The sequence below is a fragment of the Myotis lucifugus genome, unplaced genomic scaffold, assembly GCF_000147115.1.
Source record: "Myotis lucifugus unplaced genomic scaffold, Myoluc2.0 scaffold_83, whole genome shotgun sequence".
In the NCBI taxonomy this organism is placed as follows: domain Eukaryota; kingdom Metazoa; phylum Chordata; class Mammalia; order Chiroptera; family Vespertilionidae; genus Myotis; species Myotis lucifugus.
Genome location: NW_005871131.1, coordinates 391,307 through 414,061, shown reverse-complemented (window position 1 = coordinate 414,061; position 22,755 = coordinate 391,307). Strand labels below are relative to the sequence as shown.

General features: G+C 37.5%; 1 protein-coding gene and 1 non-coding gene across 6 annotated transcripts in view; both read left to right on the top strand.

Annotated features, from left to right (window-relative positions):
• Positions 1 to 22,755, top strand: part of NEK4 (NIMA related kinase 4) — a 32,941-nt gene that overhangs the window by 8,331 nt on the left and 1,855 nt on the right. For 3 of the 5 annotated variants that reach the window (XM_023755671.1, XM_014457665.2, XM_014457670.2), the window contains 9 exons: positions 1,173 to 1,314; positions 3,153 to 3,545; positions 11,110 to 11,259; positions 11,813 to 11,962; positions 12,408 to 12,474; positions 13,250 to 13,359; positions 13,983 to 14,071; positions 15,792 to 15,997; positions 16,998 to 17,131. In XM_023755671.1, the coding sequence (XP_023611439.1) occupies positions 1,173 to 1,314; positions 3,153 to 3,545; positions 11,110 to 11,259; positions 11,813 to 11,962; positions 12,408 to 12,474; positions 13,250 to 13,359; positions 13,983 to 14,071; positions 15,792 to 15,997; positions 16,998 to 17,131 (1,441 nt within the window). The remainder of the gene's footprint in view (positions 1 to 1,172; positions 1,315 to 3,152; positions 3,546 to 11,109; positions 11,260 to 11,812; positions 11,963 to 12,407; positions 12,475 to 13,249; positions 13,360 to 13,982; positions 14,072 to 15,791; positions 15,998 to 16,997; positions 17,132 to 22,755) is intronic. The other 2 variants (XM_023755673.1, XM_023755672.1) reach the window with 2 other exon arrangements.
• On the top strand, positions 22,250 to 22,383 carry LOC111826483. The gene has a single exon (XR_002829816.1). It is a non-coding gene; the product is annotated as a small nucleolar RNA SNORA2/SNORA34 family (small nucleolar RNA).

Below are 22,755 nucleotides of genomic sequence, written 5' to 3'. Positions count from 1 at the left end.
AGGTATTCCAGAATCTAAACCTTGAGGCCAAGGAAGGCCTTCATGATTTCTGCTTTGTGACATGTTAAATTTGGGAGACAAGTCCCCAGGGATAAAGGACTACCTTTTTGTTTACATTGTCTCTAATTTCCCACCAAACAGAACTTTGACCTTCAATCTCCAGTGCTAGTCTTCATGCTTCTCTTGAATTTTCCAGAGGTTTAGCCCTGTTGTAGAAACGTCACACTAGAACAGTTGGGGATATTGTTTCTATATATATTTATTCTGCAAGTCAAGGCTGAATATTACCAATCATTTTTTCTCTCAAACTTCGCAAAGCAGTTGTGGTAGTATTTCAAACATATGAGACTTGAAGATGAAAATTATCCTGGTACTTCTATATGTGAGACAATTTCTCAGAGATTTTTTTTTAATCCTCATCTAAGAGTATGTTTATTGATTTTAGAGACAGGAAGTGGGGGTGGAGGGAGAGAGAGAGAGAGAGAAAGAAACATCGATATAAAGAGAAACATTGCCTCGCATATGCACCCTGACCAGGGATTGAACCTGCCACCTAGGTATGTACCCTGATTGGGAATCGAACCCACAACCTTTTAGAGCACGGAACAATGCTCCAACCAACTAAGCCAGGCGGCCAGGGCAATTTCTCAGAGATTTTTATTTTGGAAAAATTTTGTATTTACAGAAAAGTTGGAGAGATAGTACACCGACTTTCTGTATACCTGCCATGCAGTTTCTCCTAACATTACCATGGTACATTTGTTAGTACTAAGAACCCTCATCAGTACCTTACTGTTGGCTAAACAAACTCCAGACTTTCATCAGCTTTCCCCAGTTTTTCCACTAATGTCTTTTTCTATTTCAGGATCCAATCCAGGATATCATATTACATTTAGTCCTCATGTCTCCTTAGTTAGGTTGGGTCTGGGACAATTTTCACTTTCTTTGTTTTTCATGACCTTGATTGTTTTTGAAGAGTACTGGTCGAGTGTTTTGTAGAATTACCCCTGGTTTGTAAAAGACTGTTCTCTATAAATTAAGCAATTCTGTAAGGGAATGTTATACATACACACATTTTCTCATATATCTGTCATCTTCAATATATTGATAATATAAAGAAAAAAACTTTTCATCTTAATTATATTGATAACTTTCTTTTCTTCCTCATAAAGAAAAACCTCCAAGAATAATATTAAAAATGGTGACTCTAAATCCAAGCCTGTTTCTTCAATGGTTTCTGGAAAGGCTGAATCAAATCATGAAGTAGTTCCCCCCCAACCACAGTCTTCTGAGGGCTCCAAGACATATGTAATGGTATGTTTCTTTTTAAAAGGATATATGTTTTAGAAACTATTAAAATGATAGGTTATATAAATAAGTTACTTTATGTGAAGTGATTAGGCTTTACTGGAGATTCTGTTACGTAATTAATTGTGTATTGTAGAGAAAGAATGCTGGTGAAGGTGATTTCGTTTAGCTCACTTTATTCAAAGTGGGCTGTCAAACTTCATGAAGTCAGTGCTGTAATAACTTTATTCTAAGAATTTCTTTTATTGAGGTGAAATTTATATAACAAAGTTAACCATTTAAAAAAATCTTTATTATTCAAAGTATTATGTGTCCCTCTTTCCCCCCATTAACCCTTTATAGCAAAGTTAACCATTTTAAAGTGAACAATTAATTGCATTCAGTACATTCACAGTGTTGTGAAACCATCGCCTCTATCTAGTTCTAAAACATTTTCACGTCACTCCAAATGAAACCCCATACTTATTAAATAGTCATCCTCATTCCTATCCGGCCCCTGAAAACCACCACCAGTGTGTTTTCTGTCTCTTATGGGTTTGCTAGATATTTCATATAAATGGAATCATGCAATATGTGACCTTTTGTGTCTTGGCTTCTTTCAGTTAACATAATGTTTTTGTATCAATACTTCATTTATATGTATGTGTGAATAATATCCCATTGTATGTATATACCACAATTTGTTTATCCATTTATTCATTTATAGATATTGGGTGGTTTTCACCTTTTGGTTATTGTTATGAACATTTGTGTACAATTCTTTATTTTCTCCTAGTAATTAATTTTTAATACTTATTGATTTGAGAGAGAGAGATAGAGAGAGAGAGAAACATCAATTTGTTGTTCCATTTATTTATGCATTCATTGGTTGGTTCTTGTATGTGCCCTACCTGGGGATCAAACCTGAAACTTTGGTGTAATGGGACAATGCTCTAACTAACTGAGCTACCTGGCCAGGGCCTGCTTTCAGTTCTTTTGGGTATATTCCTAAGACTTGAAATTTGGTAATTCTATCTTTAACTTTTTTAAAAATATATATTTTTATTGATTTCAGAGAGGAAGGGAGAAGGAGAGAGAGATAGAAACATCAGTGATGAGAGAAAATCATTGATCGGCTGCCTCTTCCATGCCCCCCACTGGGGATCCAAGCCCGCAACCCGGGCATGTGCCCTGACCAGGAATCAAACCAAGACCTCCTGGTTCATGGGTCGATGTTCAACCACTGAACCACACTGACTGGGCGAGCCATTTTTAAGTGTACCATTTAGTAGCCTTAATTATATTCAAAGTGTTGTACAACCATCACCACTATCTTCTAAAAACACTTTCATCATTCCAAACAAAAACTCTGTACCCATTAAGCACTAACTCTACATTTTTCCCCACTCCCAGGCCTTGTTAACCTCTATGAATTTGCCTGTTCTAGGTATCTTATATAAGTAGAACCATACCATATTTATTCTTTTCTGTCTGACTTAATTCACTTAGCGTGCTTTCAAGGACTATACATGTTGTAACATGTATCAGAACTTCATTCCTTTCTATGGCTTTATAATGTTCCACTATATGTATACCACATTTTGTTTATCCATTCATCTGCTAATAGACATTTGGGTCTTTTCCACCTTTTGGTCATCGTGACTAATACTGCTATAAACATTGGTGCACAAATACCTGTTTGAGTTCCTACTTTCAGTTCTTTGGGATATGTACCTAGGAGTGGGATTGCTGGGTCACCAGGTAATCTTATGTTTAACTTTGTGAGGAACCTGTTGTTCCATTTTGAGTTAACTTGTTTATATGGTGTGAAGAGTGCTGTAATAACTTGGAAGCATTTCACTTAGGATGAAGACAAAGGTTTATCCCAGGAGAAACACATAGTCATTGACCCCTTGAAGACACCTGCAAGTCTGAAAGGCCACACCTGCAAAGCAGACATGAGCAGTACCACAGAATCACTAGCTACAATCAGTAGAGTGAACATTGACATCTTACCTGCAGAAAGGAACTTGAGCGACGGGTTAGTTCAAGAGAATCAGCCAAGATGCATAAATGTCTCTAATGAGCTAGAAGGTAAATGTAATATTTCTCAAGTGAAGGAGAGGCTGCAGGATAACACTAAGTCCAGCACTCGACCTGGAAACCTAATTCCTACGTGGTCCTCTAACAGTGTCCCTGGGGAAAGAAAAGAGAAGCCTCTGCAGCCCCTAAACAAAGACCAAAAGCCAAAGGACCAGGTGAGTGATGTGCATGAGGTGTTCATCTCAGAAGACTGGAAAGTGTGGTTACAAAGGCATGGGGTGTGTTATTTGGTTGTATTCTAGTTGTGGTTTTAGGAAAATCAGCTCTTCAGTGTACCAGTTTAAACACAATGGAAACCAAAGGATGAGACCCAGGGATTCTTAGGTGCCTTCAGTGCCCTGGCATAAGGTACTTGGGGGAAGCATGCTATTTGTACGCTTTTTTTCCTATTTCAGTATCATCATTCTTCCTTAGTCCTCCAAGTGGATAGGTAGTTCCAACAGTTAATATCACATTTCTTCTTGCTTTTGAAAAGTTAGTGGAATATCACATTTCTTCTTGCTTTTGAAAAGTTAGTGGAAAAGGAAGGGAGGAAGGGAGGAAGGAAAGAAAAGAAGGAAGGAATAAAAAAATTAGTGGATTGATCTGATTTCTTAAGGAGTAAAAATAAATATTTTATATGTTGGAACCAAAGGGGAAGGAAGAAGAGAAGATAAGAAAAGAAATAAAAGTAACCAAAAAAAAGGAACAGAAGGATTTTGATACTGAGAGACTATTCTGAGTATATTTAATGGTCATCTTCTACTTGAACTTGGAAAGAAACCTAAATTAGATGAAGCATGGTAATAGCTGAGGATGAGAGAAAAAAACAACATTTAATTAACTTTACTCTTTTTGTGTAAAATATTTTATAAATAGATTTAATAGGTATATTGACTATATTTTTATAATCTATGCTATATATATTTGGATTTGATACATTATATATTTTATTTAATATCATTTAATATAAACATTAAAACTATTTTATACATTTATATTCAGATGTTTTTAATAACGTTTTGTTTTTATGGAAAAGAACAAGTATACTGCTTTTATCATTTAAAGTCATTGGATTAAACCAAAATATAGTCTTAAGCTTTCTTTGGACACTGGAATCCTTAGTACCTTATAGATAAAGTTTTGTGTGTCTTACTTGTTCTGCTTGGCTGTCAAATTAAATTCAAGTTCACTTTTTTTAAAATATATTTTTATTGATTTCAGAGAAGAAGGGAGAGGGAGAGAGAGATAGAAACATCAGTGATGAGAAAGAATCATCAATTGGTACCTCCTACATGCCCCCACTGGGGATGGAGCCTGCAACCCGGGCATGTGCCCTGACTGGGTATCTAACCATGACCTCCTGGTTCATAGGTCCACTCTCAACCATTGAGCCATGCCGGCTGGGCTTTTATAAAAAATTTTAAGGTGCCAATTCACTGGTTTTTATTATATTTATAAACTTCTGCAATCATCACTACTGTCTAATTCCAGAACTTTTTCATCACCTCAAAAAGAAACTCCATATCTAATAATAGTCACCCTTCATTTCTCCTTGCTCCCAGCCCCCAGCTCCTATTGTCTATTTGGATTTGCCCATTCTGAGCATTTCATATAAATAGAAGAACCATATAATACAGCATATGGTCTTTTGTGTCTGGCTTCTTTTACTTAGCATAATGTTTTCAAGGTTTATACTTGTAGTATGTGCCAGTATTTCATTCCTTTTTATTGCCAATTAAAGTCCACTGTATGTATGTATCATATTTTATTTCTTCATTCCTCAGTGGATGAACAGTGGGGTTGTTCTCACTTTTTGGCTACTATGGATAATGCTGCTATGAACATTCTTATACAAGTTTTTAGTGTGGATGTTCACTTCTCTTAGGTATATACCTAGTTGTGGAATTGAGGGGTCATGTGGTAACTCTATGTTTAACTTTTTGAGGAATTGCAAATTGTTTTTCAAAGCAATTACATCCTTTTACTTCCTACCAGCAATGTATGAGAGTTATAATGTCTCCACATCTTCACCAACACTTTTTTTTTTCTAGCCATCCTAGTGGGTGTTAAGTGGTATCTTATTGTGGTTTTACTTTGTATCCTTAATGACTAATGATGTTGAGCATCATTTCATGTGCTTTTTGGCCATTAGTGTACCTACTTTGGAGAAATATCTATTCAGATCCTTTGCCCATTTTTTAGTTGGTTTATCTTTTTGTTGTTGAGTTATAAGAATTCTTTATTCTAGATGTTAGTACCTTATAAGATATAAGGTTTGAAAATATTATCTCTCATTCTGTGGGTTGTCTTTTCACTTTATTTTTAGTTTATTTTATTGATTTTTGAGAGAGAGAAATATCGATGTCAGAGAGGAACAATTGGCTGCCTCTACACATGCCCTGACCAGGAATTGAACCTGCCACCTCCTGGTGCATGGGGTGACCATCCAACCAACCGAGCCACACCGACCAGGTTGTATTTTCACTTTCTTGATAGTGTTCTTTGAAGCACTACAGTTTTTAATTTTATTTATTTTTAACGATTGAACATCCATGAGGGTGAAATTTGGGGGAAGGAGAAATCTGGCTGGATAATTCATGCTTGTTTTAATAGCCATGTAATCAGAATCAATATGCAGAAGACATTTTCTGAAATAGTCTAAAATAATCTATATCTCATTAGATGGTAGTGTCAATAGAACAAAGTCTTGCCACAGAATATGTTCTCTGCAATCTGCAGTTAATTAAGCAGAGGGACAAATTGTATTTAAAGACCTGTTTCAAGAATATCAACACCATTATTTTCTAATACAAAGTTTTTTTCCCATAATGCATGTGACCCCTCTTTTTTTCCTCTGTGGTACTTGATTGCAAAGAATTTTTAAAATAGGGAGAGTCCTCATCACAGAATTTTAGTTATCTCTGGAATGTGTCTTAGGTCCCTACATACCATCTTCTTTCACTGTTCTCTGAGATTTCACCCTATGGTTTCATTCATTATAGCTAAGGCTTTGTTGTAAATTAAACAGAAATTCTTGGGTAGAGGTAACTCACATCTTTCTTCTTTCCTCCCTCTCTTCTTCTTTTCCGTCTATCCCTTCATCCTTTTGTCCCTGTCTCCCTCCCACCCAAAATATCAAAAGACCTCAACATTTCTGGTTGAAGTGGGAGTAGAGAACTTGAGGCAACATTGGCACCCTTGCCCACCCCTTGCCCACTCAAGGCCAGCAAAGCACTTGTAGATTCAGGACAACCCTGGGGCTCCCACTCACCTAGATAATAGGGCAGCCACAGGGGAGTCTTCCTCACTTTTGCACAGTGCATGGGACACTGCTTCATGCCCTCTGATTGCTCCAACAATGAATTAAATCTAGACCTGCTGGCTAAGAATTATGGAATTTGAAACTGGTTCGACTGTGTTGAGCTGGCTGACTGGTTCGACTGTGTTGAACTGGCTGACAAGGAAATATTAATTCAAAGAGGAATAAGGTTTGACTTCATGGTGTGATGAAGTGTTGGGCAGACATGGGTTCAGGTCCTAACTTTGATTCAGAGCTGTGGTGGGACCCTGCATAAATCATCTAACTGTCATAACCTCTGTGTCTTCACCTTAAAACAGGGACAATAATACTTCATTGGATTGCTGGGAGGAAAAAGATTTTAATTGTGATGAAATCCAATTTTGTTCATTTTGTTATTGTTGTTGCTTGTGCTTTTGGTGTCATGAATAGTTACCCCTATGTTGTCATCTAAGAGTTTATAGTTTTAGTTCTGACATTAGGTCTATGATTCATTCGGAGTTAATTTTTGTGTATAGTGTAAAGAAAAGGTCCAACTTTATTCTTTTGTATGTAAATATCCAGGTATCCCAGCACTTTTCATTAAAAGACTAGAGGCCCCATGCACGAAATTTGTGCTAGAGTAGGTCTTCCTTGCCCTGGCTGCTGGCTCCGGCTTCCCTCTGGCCGCTGGCAGGCACCTGGGACCTGGGCAGCCTCGGGTTCATCCGGAAGGTCGTCTGGTCTAATTAGCATATTACACTTTTATTATTATAGAGGCCCGACACATGAAATTCGTGCAAGAGTAGGCCTTCACAGCCAAGGTGGCTGCCTGGATCCCTCCCTCGCAGCCGTGGAGGCTGCCTCAATCACAGAAGGACGTGCGGTCTAATTAGCATATTATGCTTTTATTATTATAGATTATTCTTTCCCCATTGAATTTTCTTGGCACTCTTGGTGGAAATCAGTAGACCATAAATGTAATGGTTTATTTCTAGACTCTCAATTCTTTTTCACTGGTTTATGTGTCTATCCTTATGTTAGTAAAACCCTGTTTTAAATATTGGTAGCTTGGCAGTAAGTTTTGAAGTTGGGAAGTTTGAGTCTTCTAACTTTATTCTTATTTTACAATATTGTTTTGACTATTTCAGGTCCTTTCCATTTCCATGTGAATTTTAAGATCAGCTTGTCAATTTCTGAAGAAAAAAAAAGGGATTTGATAGGATTACATTGAATCTGAGGTTCATTTGCAGAATATTGCTATCTTAATATAGAGAGTGGGGCAAAAGTAGGCTTATAGTTGTGAGTATGTGAAACAGAATTTATTCTTGTATTATTGTTTATTAATTATTGTATTATTTTATACAAACAACTGTGAATCTACTTTTGCATGACCCTGAATGTCTTCGAACATGTGGACATTAAATGTCTTTTAATTTATTTAGGTCTTCTTTAAATTCTTATAATGATGTTTTATTGTTTTTAGTTTGCACTTATTTTGTGAAATTTATTTCTTTGCATTTTATTCCATTTGATACTATTATAAATGGAATTGTTTTCTTAATTTCATTTTCATAGTGTTCATTGCTTGTGTATAGAAATACAATTGATTGAGGGATAGAGAGCCGGAACCCTGAATGTCTTCGAACATGTGGACATTAAATGTCTTTTAATTTATTTAGGTCTTCTTTAAATTCTTATAATGATGTTTTATTGTTTTTAGTTTGCACTTATTTTGTGAAATTTATTTCTTTGCATTTTATTCCATTTGATACTATTATAAATGGAATTGTTTTCTTAATTTCATTTTCATAGTGTTCATTGCTTGTGTATAGAAATACAATTGATTTTTGTATATTAATCTTATACCACATAGCCTTTACTGAACCCCATTATTGGTTCTAATAATTTTTTTTATAATGGATGCCTTAGGATTTTCTGAATATAAGGTCATGTCATCTGTGAACAGAGATAGTTTTACTTCTTCCTTTCCAATCTGGATTGTTTTTATTTCTTTTTCTTGCCTAATTGCTCTGGCTAGAACCTCTACTACAATGTGTAAATAAAAGTGTTGAGAGGGAACATCTTGTTTTATTCCTGATCAAATTAATTTGTTACATAAGCGTTTTTTAAAAGTACATCTTAAATATGTTCTTATTGATTTTTAGAGTGAGAGGAAGGGAGAGGGAGAGAGAGATAAAAACATTGATGAGAGAGAAACATAATTGATTGACTGCCTCCTGCAAGCCAATCAATTGGGGATCGAGCCCGCAATCTGGGCATGTGCCCTGACTAGGAATCGAATCACTCAACCACTGAACCACACCAGCCGGGCTTACATCAGGGTTTTAGAGCAGATTTTTTGTTTGATAGAATTTTATGTCCAGCATTTCCTCTTTTTGTGTTATACATAATGTTAGGTGTACTCTTGAAAGAATAAACTTAACAAGTTATCCTATATAATAAAAGGCTAATATGCAAATCAACCGAACGGTAGAACGACTGGTCACTATAACACACACTGACTACCAGGGGGAGCTGCCCCCGGTGGTCAGTGCACTCCCACAGGGGAAACGCTGCTCAGCTAGAAGCCCTGAGCCAGGCTCACGGCTGCCGAGCGCAGCAGTGTTGGCAGGAACCTCTCCCACCTCCATGGCCGTGCTAAGGCTTAGACCCACGGGGAGCGGGCCTAAACCGTCAGTTGGACATCACCTGAGGGCTCCCAGACTGCAAGAGGGCACAGGCTGGGCTGAGGGATGCCCCTCGCACCCGAGTGCACAGATTTTGTGCACTGGGCCTCTAGTTACCTGTAGGAGTCACTGTTTTGTGTTTGTTAGCGGATATGAAGCATAGATGATGTCTTAATGTAATGACTCTTAGAAGCAATTTCACTTTGTATTAATACTACATTGTTAATTTTTCTTCCTAAAAATGTACCACATAGTAGGCTCTTGAAAAAAATTGTTGATTGAGCCATATTCAATTATTTGAAAACTTAGATATTCTGATATTTAAAATTTGTTTGAAAAATTTAAGTAGCTACTTTATTTTATTTTATTTTTAATCCTCACCGTAGGATATTTTTCCATTGATTTTTTTTTAGGGAGAGGAAAAGAGAGAGGAAAAGACAGAGAGAAACAGCAATGTGAGAGAAACACACCGATTGGTTGCCTCTTGCACATGCCCTGACCAGGACCAAGGTATGTGCTCTTGACTGGAATCAAACCTGGGACCCTTCGGTCTGCAGGCTGACACTCTATCCACTGAGCCAAACCGGCTAGGGCTTAAATATCTATTTTAATGTTTGGTATGAATTAGTTTCTAAAACAGCTACCCAATAAAATGCTACGTCCTTGCCCTGGCCAGGTTGGCTCTGCTCATTGAACATTGTCTGTACACTGAAAGGTGGTGGGTTTGATTCCTGGTCAAGGCACATACCCAGGTTTCAGGTAGATAGATGTTTTCTCCCTCCCTTCCTCCCTCCTTCCCTCCATCCCTTCTCTTCTCTCTAAAATCAGTAAAAATAGCCCTACCCGGTTTGGCTCAGCGGATAGAGCGTCGGCCTGTGGACTGAAGGGTCCTGGGTTCGATTCTGGTCAAGGGCTTGTACCTTGGTTGCGTGCACATCCCCAGTAGGGGGTGTGCAGGAGGCAGCTGATCGATGTTTCCCTCTCATCGATGTTTCTAACTCTCTATTCCTCTCCCTTCCTCTCTGAAAAAAATCAATAAAATATTTTTTAAAAAATAAATAAAAATAAAGCAAAACATGTCCTCAAATGAGGATTTTTAAAAACAAATAAATAAAAAAGACTAAGCCTTTGGTGAACTTTATATAACTTAAAAGGCAATTTATTTTACCATTACTACTGCTAGTAATAGCTCTGATTTTTTGAGTATTTATGTGCTAGACATAGTTCTAAGTACTTTAGTGCACTATATTTCCTAATTCTCCAACAGTCATACAAATGTGTGTGAAGCATTTTACCCATTTACATATGGATGAAGAAACTGAGGTTCAGGAAGATTAAATTTCTCAGATATGACTCCATCTAACTCCAAATTCAATGCTCTTTTCATGGTAATTTAAAGGCATTTTTCATGGTGCATCTAAATTACTCATGTTTACTTGGAAATTATGTATATGTTGAATTGGATTTCATTTAAAATATTTCTTAGTTTTCTGCATATTAGTAATTTCAGGTTAATAACAATATAAATAATTTAATTAAAATAATTATATTTTTAATTTGGGGAAAAAGAAAAAAGCCAGAAAATATGAATAACTGATTTTAGCATTATGTCTTTGCCTATAAACACTGTAAATACGCATTTATTTTAAGAAAAACAACTTCTTTTCATTTTCATTTATAATTTTAAAAGTAGGTATAGAGGGTTTGGCTGTTTGGAAATTCAAAAGACTATTTTATATTTTGTGTGTTTTTGTGTGTGTATTTTTTAAGGATCAAGTTGCCGGTGAGTGGGTTATGGAAAAACAGGACAGAATCCACCCAGGTTTACAGCCACACAGCTTGGGGTCTGAACCTTCCCTGTCTCGACAGCGACGGCAGAAGAAAAGAGAACAGACTGAACACAGTGGGGGAAAAGGACAGGTTGGACGAGATCTCTTGACAAAGTCATTGTGCAGCTGCTTGGGAAGTAGGAAGCTCAAGTTCTACTTAGAATGATTAGCAGTTGCCAGATAGGCACACGGGAAATGCAAGGAACATTTAGAGGGGTGACAAGGGCAAGATATTAGTTTTCAAATGTCAGTAAGTTGGAAGCAGAGTAAGGATTTTGTCTTTTCCAGCAAAGATGGACAGATTGAGAGTTAAAGAAACAGGCTAATGAGTACATCCGATTCTCCCTGTTATATTGATGAGCAGTTTCTCCCTCATCTTCTGTATACAATCCTGTTGACATCTCATTTCTTTTTTTTTTCTTTAATTGAGATATTACACCATTTCTTGAAGTAACTTTCATAGGCACACTCTCATTATACTTCACTTTGGCAGAATTTCTTCCCCCCCAAATTCAGTGTTTTGAAGTTTTTGAGAGCAAATCACTGTTGAATACATAGGAAACTTACTAATAGGGGTACTTTGGAGGTGGGTTATCATTATCATATGAAACTGATAAGTTCCCCCTCTTTTAAAAATATTTAAGTTCCAGGAGGCTCTGCCACAACTTTTGCCTTCTCTTCCTGCTGTTGGAAAAGGGGATGTCATATTAACCCAAAAGGATGCTGAAAACCAAAATAGAGTGATCACTGAGTCTGTGAGCAGTTCCGGGAGCAGTGAGATGTCATCATCAAAGGTTTGTGGGGGGTATATGTCGGATTTAAAAAAACCTATAAAGCTTTTTGGTTATGAAATCCTGCATATATTGTGAAGTTTTGTATTAAAATATCTTAGCCCTACTTTTTGCCAAACACTGTAAGGAATAGATATGTGATTCTTAGTAGAAGCACTGATGAAGTGGACAGACTCTAAAGTTCCAGAGATGGTCACTTATGGTTAACTAGGAAACCAAGTAGATTCTGAATGGAGGAAATGCAAAATTCCCCAATTGTCCTTCCAAAAATGAGTACAGTACTTCCTAGAAATGGGGCTGCTGTGATCGGTCCTAGCTAGTAGCTGTAACCCTGATGCAGACTGGTCTGTGCAAGGTCTTTCCTATAGGGCTACATGATACTTCATGCATTGTAGGTATTGTAAGAGTAGTGAGTAGAAATGGAAATAACTCTGACTTTCTTTGAAAGGACCGACCATTATCAGCAAGAGAGAGGAGGCGACTAAAGCAGTCACAGGAAGAGAGATTCCCCTCAGGTAAAGTTGTTCTCTTTTCTTCATCTGTTGGAGGTTTGACTCACGGACATAAGTATTGGTTCTGATTGTGATGTGTTAAGAATTTTCAAGCAATAGTAATACATTTTGGAAACTGATTTGGAAGAAGTTTTAAAATTTCTTAGTCAAGCCTTTAAAAACAATTCAGCATAGGCTGTTGGATCTGGAACTTGTATTATCAATGGAAGAGGATTTTAAAAAGAGAGCAAGAGGGCTTTGAGTGGCAGTAATTCCTGGAAGGTTTCAGACAGGAAATCGAGTGTTTAATTTGTTTGCATGTTCAGAGTCTGCTGGTCATAGAAGTGCTGTTTTCTCAGGAACAGAGAGAGGAAACCGGGAGAATGGTGGTGCCTAGGGCTACATGCTGTGATCACTCCTATTACTATTAACTAAAGACAGTACTGGCGTTTCCATTTATTGAATGCTAATTAAGTTTCATGCACCGTGGTAAGCATTTTAAGGGCATTATCTCAATTTATATTTACAGTAACTGTCAAAAGTAGTCAGCATTATCCCATTTTGCAGCTTAAGGAACTGAGGCTCAGAGTGGGTTAAGTATCTTGCTTAAGATCACAGAGCTGGTTGACCGAGAGCTCAACTTTGAACTGAAGTGTCAGATACCAGAGTGATGATGATATGCTAACTGAGTTACTTCTGGACTGGCCCTTGCTGGGTTATCTCCCATACCCAGTGCAAAGCCCTCTTCTGTTGAGGCCAGCCCATCACAAACCGCTGCTGGGGATGGTCACTTTTTCAGGCCCTTCAGTGAGGAGAGCTTCTGTGAGTACACCGGGGCCAGGGCAGCCACAAGAGGAAAGCCAGCTCACCCCTGCTCCAAGGTTGTCTTCTGACCGAAGCTTTGCTCAGGTACATTGCTTAGCTCGAAGGAGAAAAGGTGGACATGTCTGCATCTGGCAAGCCTAATATAGTAAACCTCACAAATACCAGTTCCAGGGCAAGATCTGTTTCCTTAACAATATTCTGTGCTTTAGTCATTTCACTAATTGAGATGGTCCTTTCCATTTTCCAAAGTTGTAAGGTTTGTGTGTAATTATATCAAATAATCCTTTAAAGTACTGTATTTTAAGAAAGTGCCTCACATATGAACAAACCGAGGTTGCTTTTATTTAGGTGGCTTTCTATCTAGCTTAAAATGCCAATATTCCTTATGGTACCAGCCCTCTGCTTAGGAGTTGGAACACCAGAGTTGTTTGTCCACTCTTGTCTGGAAAGGAAATGTCTTCATAGCTGAGACTTTCCAGGGCCTTATAAAACTTCACCTTGATGTTCCTCAGGCTTCTCTTGTGAACTTCATGGGTGAACTGGGACATGATTTGGGTAAAATAACTTCAATTTTTATATCCATTAGTTTCTCCTGTTAAATTGGATCTAAGTGCACAATCTAGCTAGACATTGCATCTAAGACCTTTTCGTTTATTGCATTCTGGTTGTGTTGTCATGTGGAATTTTGTTTTTCCAAACTTTAATAGAAAAGGAAACATACCCATTGTTTCTCTGAGGAGGAGTTAAGTTCTTCTACAAGTTCAACTGATAAATCAGATGGGGATTCTAGGGAAGGGTAAGTTCTATTTTTCTCTCTCTTCATAAAGTATTTCTGTTTGAATTAATCTGAAATGTATATTTATAGTAGTAGTCAGACCTGTAGTATTGTCATTGCTAACATTATAAATGGTTTTTTATATATGCAAGCATTAAAAATATCTCTTCTGAAAAAAGCAACCATGTTTGATATTTGATACTTGGTGTAAAAAGAAAGACAAAGATTTTTTTTAAGTTGAAACTCTAAGTGTGGCCTGAAAGTTATTCTGGAAGGAAATAGAGGTTTCCTTCAAACATCTGATGAACTGTAATTAATAAAAATGAAAAAATTAAAAATATCTCTTCTAATGAGCACATCTGATTTTCATTCAGAATTTTATTAATGTCTTCTAATGTTTTTGGACCCCCTCCTGCCTGCCTTTTTGAGGATTCTAGTTACATTATTAATTATTTAAGCTGTCCCATAGCTCACCAATGGTATTAATATTTTTAGACTTTTTTTGTTTCATTTTGCATAGATTCTATTGCTGTATCATTGAATTCACTATTCTAGCTTTTCTTCTGTGGTGTCTGATCTGTTAATCCCTTCCAGTGTATTTAACACATTGTGTTTTTCATTTCTAGGAGTTCACTTTGGGTCTTTTTATTTTTTTTATCCTCACCTGAGGATATGTTTTTATTGATTTTATTGATTTTAAAGAGAGAGAGAGAGAGACAGAGAAATATTGATCAGTTGCCTCCTGTATGTGCCCCGACTGGGATCAAACCTAGGTATGTGCCCTGACCATGAATGGAACCCGTGATCCTTTGGTGCACAGGACAATACTCCAACCAACTGAGCCACACTGGCCAGGGTTAATTTGGGTCTTTTTAAATATCTTCCATGCCTCTCCTTAACATTTAATACTTTTGTTTACTTTGGACATATGGGATATATTTATAACAACTTTATAGTTATTACTTATAATAACTTCAATGTCTTTATTTACTAATTCTATCACTTGTGTTACTTCTGGGTCTTTTTCTATTATCTGCTTCTTTTATTTTCACAAATGTGTGCTATTTTCTTGCTTCTTTGCATGTTTGGTATTTTTGACTGGATTCCAGACATTGTCGATTTTCTCTCATTAGAACATGGTATTTTTATATTTCTTTAAATATTCTTGAGCTTTGTATTTGAATGAAGTTAAGTTATTTAGAGATAGTTGGGCAGAATTTATAGAATTCTGGGGCTTCCTCTTTCTGGCTCTCCCCTTTCCAAGATTCCTCTCTCTTTCTGGTGGCAGTGGTTGTCTTGAACTGTGTCCTTTGGTTCTGCAGGCCAGAAAGACTGTGGGTTTTCTGTTGTACTTTAGCACCTATGGCATTCCCTTAGGATAAAAGGTGTTGACTTCCCTCCAGAATCTACTCGCAGATTTTGTACATTCTCCAGTGCCTTCATATAGTTGATTTCTGTGTTATGTTCAGCCTTTATACTTGTTACTTATGGAAGGGTCTGTCTGCAGGAGCTTGCTTGGCCATTTGGAAGCAGAACTTCCTAAAGGTTATTTGGTCATTTGGCATCTCATTTTTAATTATTTATTTATTTATTTTTAAAATTCTTGTTTAAAGTATTACATATGTCTCCTTTTCCCCACATTGACCTCTCCCTGCCACCCCCACCCTTGGCATCTCATTTTTTAATGAAAACTTTTCATGAAGTCAATTTAATAATAATAAGGGGAATTTGTTTTTTCTAGGAAATGTCATTCAAGTGAAATGAGTGATTTGGTACAATTGATGACTCAGACCCTAAAACTGGACTCTAAAGAGAACTGTGAGGATCTCCCAGTACCAGATCCAGTGTCAGAATTTAAACTTCATCGAAAGTATCGGGACACACTGATACTTCATGGGAAAGTTGCAGAACAGGCAGAGGAACTCCATTTTAAAGAGCTACCTTTAGGTGATCAGTTTATTCTTTTACAGCAAACTGGAGAGCATGTTTATTGGAGAAATGTGTCAAACCAAGGAGCAGCTAATGCTTGCAAATTGTTTTGTCTTTTTATTCTTTCATTTGGATATCTCCATAAAAGGTATATCTTGTTTTATGTAACAGTTGTGTTCCTGAAAAGTTGCATGAAAATTGATTTTTAAAAATATGTGTAAATAAATACATGTTTGGAATTTTTCACATGGATTCTCTTCAAGTTAGACAGTTGTGCATTTTTAAGTTTAGGAGGTAATAATGAGACATAAAGCATAAATTCTTATATAGTCATACCTTGTTTTATTGTGCTTCACTTTATTGCACTTTGCAGATATGGTGTTTTTTACAAATTGAAGGTTTATGGCAATCTTGCATTGAGCAAGTCTATTGATGCCATTTTTTCGCAGGCTCAGATGACAGCAATTTTAGCAATAAAGTATTTTTAAATTAAGGTATACACATTGATTTTTTATTTTATTTTTAATAATTTTTACTGATTTCAGAGGGGAAGAGAGAGAGAGATAGAAACATCAATGATGAGAATCATTGATTGGCTGCCTCCTGCACTCCCCACACTGGGGATCGAGCCCGCAACCTGGGTATGTGCCCTTGGCCAGAATCGAATCTGGGATCCTTGAGTCCGCAGACCGACGCTCTATCCACTGAGCCAAACCAGCTAGGGCCACATTGATTTTTTAAAAACATCATTACTATTACATACTTCATTGACCACAGTATAGTGTAAATATAACTTTTATATGCACTGGCAAAACCAAAAATGCGTGGGACAAACCTGCAATATCTCTGAAGTATGCCTATATACATTTTAGTCATTGAAAATACATGAAGTCATTAAACTCTTGTCAAAATGAAAAAGATCTTAACATGACAAGATTTTAAAAAAACAACATATTGCATTCTTCTTGTGCCATGGTGGAAGTATTCATTTTTCCCTCTCTTTGTTATTACTTTTAAGCTATCATTCCAGGTTCTGAAAAGATCAGAAGAATAGTTGAAATCTTGAGAGCTGATGTAGTCCAGGGCCTGGGGATTCAGCTTTTAGAGCAGGTATATGAACTTTTGGAAGAGGAGGATGAATTGAAGAGAGAGGTGAGTGTCCTATTAGCTGTGTCAGCTGCTTATGCTGTAAAATTTTTTTAACAGCCTTTTGAAATGTAATTAACATTCCCTACATTTTACACATTTAAAATGTACAATTCAGTGGTTTTTTAGTATATTCAAAGTTGTACCACCATCACCACAACCATTGTTAGAACATTTAATTACTCCTTAAAGAAACCTTGTACCCATTGGCAGTCACTCCCCAAAGCCCTCCACCCCTGAGCAACCACTAACATTTCTGTCTCTATAGATTTGTCTATTCTAGATATTTCATTGAACTGGAATCACACAAAATATGTTGTCTTTTGTGATTAGCTTCTTTTACTTAGCTTAATTCATAATCCATGTATCACATACTTTACTCCTTTATATAGCCAAATATAGTTCACTAGAGGCCCAATGCACAAAATGTGTGCACTGTAGGGTCCCTAGCAGTTGCCAGCTGCTGTCCGGGTACTCCCTCCTTTCCCCCGGCCGCCCCGCCCCCTGGTCGAACTTTCAGATGAACTCCCAGTTGAGGGGACAATTTGCATACTATGCTTTTATTATATAGAATTATATGGCTATAGCGTGTTTTGTCTATCTGCTTATGGACATTTAAATTGTTTCCACTTTTTGGCTATTATGAATAATGCTGCTATGAACATTCATGTATAAGTTTTTGTGTAGACATGTTTTCATTTTTCTTGGGTATGTATCTACGAGTAGAAATTGCTGAGTCATATGGAAAGTATATATTTAACATTTTGAAGAATGGCCAGACTGTTTTCCAAATCAGCTTCCTCATTTTATATTCCCACCAGTAATGTGTGAGGGTTCTAATTTCTTCACATCCTTGTCAACACTTATTATTGTCATCATTTTGGTTATAGCCATCCTAGTGGGTCAGGAGTATTTTCTCATTATGGTTTTGATGTGCTTTTTCCTAATGAATAATGAACATGGAGAATCTTTCATGTACCTGTTGGCTATTTTATATATTTTTTGGAGCCTTGTCTATTTTGATCTTTTACACATTTTAAAATTGTTATTTGTATTTTTATTGTTGAGTTGTAAGAGTTCTTTATATATTCTGGATACAAGTTCTTTATCAGATGCATGATTTGCAAAAAGTTTTTCCCATTCTGTGGTGGTTTTTTCACTTTCTAATGACATTGTTTGTACCACAAAAGGTTTTAATTCTGATGAAGTTTAATGTATCTATTTTGTTGCTTGTGCTTTTGGTGTCATATCTAAGAAGGCTTTGTGTAACCTAAGATCACAAAGATTTATTCCTATGTTTTCTTCTAAAAATTTTATCATTAGCCTGGACAGTATGTCTTGGTTGTTTGGAACATTGTCCCATGCACCAGAAGGTGGTGGGTTCAATTCCCTGTCAGGGCACATGCCTAGTTTGAGGGTTCAACCCTAATTGTGGTGTGTGAGGAAGCTGCTGTTCAATGTTTCTCTCTCACATCAATGTTTCTCTTTCTCTCTATTTCAAATCAATGAAAACATATCCTTGGGTGAGGATTAATAATAAAATAAATAAAAGGGTTTTTTAAAATATATTTTTTATTGATTTCAGAGAGGAAGGGAGAGGGAGAGAGAGATAGAAACATCAATGATGAGAGAGAATCATTGATCAGCTGCCTCCTGCACACCCCTTACTGTGGATGAGCCCGCAACCCAGCCATGTTCCCTTGACCAGAATCGAACCTGGAACCCTTCAGTCTGCAGGCCAACACTCTATCCACTGAGCCAAACCAGCTAGGGCAAAATAAATAAAAGTTTTTTCATTTAAATTCTTACATGAGTATCATGATAAATCTCAAGCTGTCCTGTTCCCTCCCACCCAGGATGTGAATCATCCCGTTGTCACCTGTCATAGTTAAATATTTTTTTCTTGTGATGAGAACTTTTATGATCTACTCTTAGCAACTTCAAATATACAATACAGTATTATTAAGTATAGTCACTGTTCTATACATATATCCCAAAAACTTATTTTATAACTGGAATTTGTACTTTTTGATCATCTCTACCCATTTCCCTTACCCCTCACCCCCCACCACTGGCAACCACCAATCTGTTCTCTGTTTCTGTTTGTATTTTTTTTTAAATTTTTTTTTGGGGGGGTGTACAAAAATAGTTTAATAGGTTCTACCAAGCAGACCAATAGGGGAGTGGTTAGGGGGTGATCAGGCTGGCAGGCAGAAGCGGTTAGGGGCAATCAGGCAGGTGAGCGGTTGGGAGCCAGCAGTACCGGATTGTGAGAGGGATGTCCAATTGGACATCCCCCGAGGGGTCCCAGATTGGAGAGGGTGCAGGCTGGGCTGAGGGACACCCCCCCACCCCAGTGCACGAATTTCGTGCACTGAGCCTCTAGTTTCTTTAAATATTTTTCTACTTCTTTCTTTCTCTTTTTTCTCTGGTCCTCCCATCACACTGGTGTTGTTATGCTTAAATAGTGTCCCACATTTCTCTGAGGCTCTGTTTATTTTCTTTACTCTCTGTCCTATGGATTACATAATCTTTATTGATATATCTCCAAGCTTCCTTATTCTTTCATTAGTTCAAACATACTGTAGAGCCCCTCTGGTGAGTCTTTTGTTATTGCAGCACTTTTTAATTCCAGAATTTCCATTTGGTTCTTTTTACAATTTATTTCTCTTTATCAATATTCTTTGATATGACATTATCATCATACTTTACTTCTGTAATCATGACTTTATTTAGTTTTTGTGAACATGTTTATAATGGCTATTTTGATGTATTTTTTCGTTAAATCCAACATCTGATTGTTCTCACAGGCAGTTTCTCTTTGCATGCTTTTTCCCCCCCAGTGTACATGTCAGACCCTGTTTCTTTGCATGTCTCCTAACTTTCTTTTGGAAACTGGAAATTTTAGACATCTATATATATAAAAGGCTAAGTGGCCGGCCAGCCAGTACATATGACATGCACTGGTAATTTAAAAATAAATGAGTCATGCATGCACGATACTTATAAAGCTCTCGCTGGTGCCAGTCGCACATGTGTTTTAACTTTATGAAGTTATCTTACGTATACTATTTTGACATGTAACTTTTTGCAGTAATGTAATTACCACATGAATCTTTCTTCTAATTAATTTCCTTTCAACATGAATGAATCCGTTCACTGGGCCACTAGTGTTTTTGTAACTTTGGTTACTGGCCTCCCTGGGAGTGAGGGTTGTTACTGTTATTCAATTGTTTAGTAATTAGCTGGATTATTTTAGTGAGGTCTATTTTACCCCTTCCTCCTTTCCCTACAGTGTAAAGCCTCTGATATTGCCCCTCAGTGGGTGCAACCTTGGGCATGTCCACAGCCACCTTGAAATGACAGGGTTTGGGAGAGCTCTCTTGATACTCTCCTTTTCCCTGACCTCACCCAGCTGTTAAGGTTTTTTAGTTGTCAGCTGATTGCTCTGCTGTTTTCCACAATGCCCTGGGGCATAAATTGTGCTACAGATTGATCCAATCTAATTCAGACTCCTTTGAAGGGATAGTTCAAAAGGTCAATGTTTGAGAATGGTTCTGACCCCAGGGAAGGTCCTCCCAGCTTCTTGTTTGTTTCCATGAAAGTAGCCTTCAATTTAACCTATATATCCAATGAATCTACAGTCTCCTCCCCGTTGCCTTTCACCACTACCTCCTTCTTTTTGTTTTGTTTTGTTCTATTGAGAACACCTTTAGGCTTGAATTTTCCATAGTCTGCTTCAAATGAAGTCAGTTCATTTAAGAAAAGATTCCAGGTAAAATCTGTGAGCAAAGCTCTGGAGTTGAGGTGTGAGGACAATTAGCATGCTTGTTTCTGAGTGATATCCCTACTTTAAAAGTTCTGTGGGCCTGGCCTGTGTGGTTCAGTAGTTGAGCATCAAACCAAGAGGTTACCGGTTCGATTCCCGGTCAGGGCACATGCCCTGGTTGCAGGCTCAGTCTCCAGTAGGGGCCCATCTTTGATGTTTCTCTCTCATCGATATTTCTATCTCTCTATCCCTCTCCCTTCCTCTCTCTCTAAAAGAAATCAATAAAAACATATTATAAAAAGTAAAAGCTCTGTGGGCCCTAGCTGGTTTTGCTCAGTGGATAGAGCATTGGCCTGTGGACTGACGGGTTCCGGATTTGATTCCAGTCAAGGTCACATGCCCCGGTTATGGGCTATCCCTGGTGGGGGGTGTGCAGGAGGCAGCCAGTCTATGAGTCTCTCTCTCCCCGGAGCTTTCCCTTCCTCTCTGAAATCAATAAAAATATATTTTGGGGGGAAAAAAGCTCTGTGGGGGTAGAGGGGCTTCAGTCTGGTCTTCTCAGCATGCTTCACCCAGTCTTGGGCAAAGGCAGATTAGGACTCCACTATTTTCAGTGTCCTGTACCCAAGGTCGAGCCTCCTTCCTACAAGTCAAGCTGGGTGTAAGAAGGAAACTCCCACCTCTTGGCTGCACTCTTCCAAAACTTACCAACAACAGGTACTGGGGGCAGGATGAGATAGATATTCTGATGTCCTGCCTCTTCCAGGAACATAGCCTTCTGACTGGAAGTTGGGGGAAAGAGCCCTGTTTTGTTGGCTTCACCAGGCTGATGTACTTTTTGTCTCATTAGGGCTGGGAGTGGAGAGGTAGGCAGTTGATCTTAATTCATATACTACAGATTCTCACCATTCTTATTTTTAGATTATCTTGGGGGGTGGGAAGTATCTTTTTTGCTGTATGCCCATAGGGCCATTTTCAGAGATTTTTCCATCTGCAGAGCTCCTTGTGCTGTCCTACCACATGTGGAACCAATTAGGTTTACATTTCAGTTGTTACATCTCCTTTAATATGGAACAATTACCCAGTCTTTGTTTTTTACTACCTTGACATTTTTAATAAATTTTTTTAAAATATATTTTATTGATTTTTTTACAGAGAGGAAGGGAGAGAGATAGAGAGTTAGAAACATCGATCAGCTGCCTCCTGCACACTCCCCACTGGGGATGCGCCCACAACCCAGGCACATGCCCTTGACCGGAATCGAACCTGGGACCCTTCAGTCCGAAGGCCGATGCTCCATCCACTGAGCCAAACCGGTTTCGGCTACCTTGACATTTTTAAAGAGTATATGCCATTACGCCCTGAATCAAGACCAGTGGTTTTTTTGTAGCTGTTGGTTTCAAACAGGAGCCAAGAGCAATGTCTTCCTGTGGTTTGTTGGCCATTCAGGACCCAGTGGGAATGGCCAATTCAATTGGAAGAAACATAGAAAGAAAAAAAAAAGAGTATATGCCATGTACTTTATAAAATGCCTGTTTGGATTTGTTTGACCTCTTGAGTAGATTCAGATTATGCATTTTTGGCAGGAATATTACAGAAGTGATGATGTGTCCTTAGTACATTATATCAGGAGGTCCATATCTGTTTAACACATCTGCTAATTTCAGGCATTTTTTTCAACAGAGTGTCACATAGTAAATTTTCTTGATTTCTAGTCTTGAATTTTCTATATATTAATTGGTTATTTATATTATTTTGTAAATGCCTTTGTTGAATTACATGTGGGATTGATTTTGTTGTTTTATCAATTCTGATGTTCAATAAAACACTAGTTTTATTGATTCTCAGAGCTCTCTATATA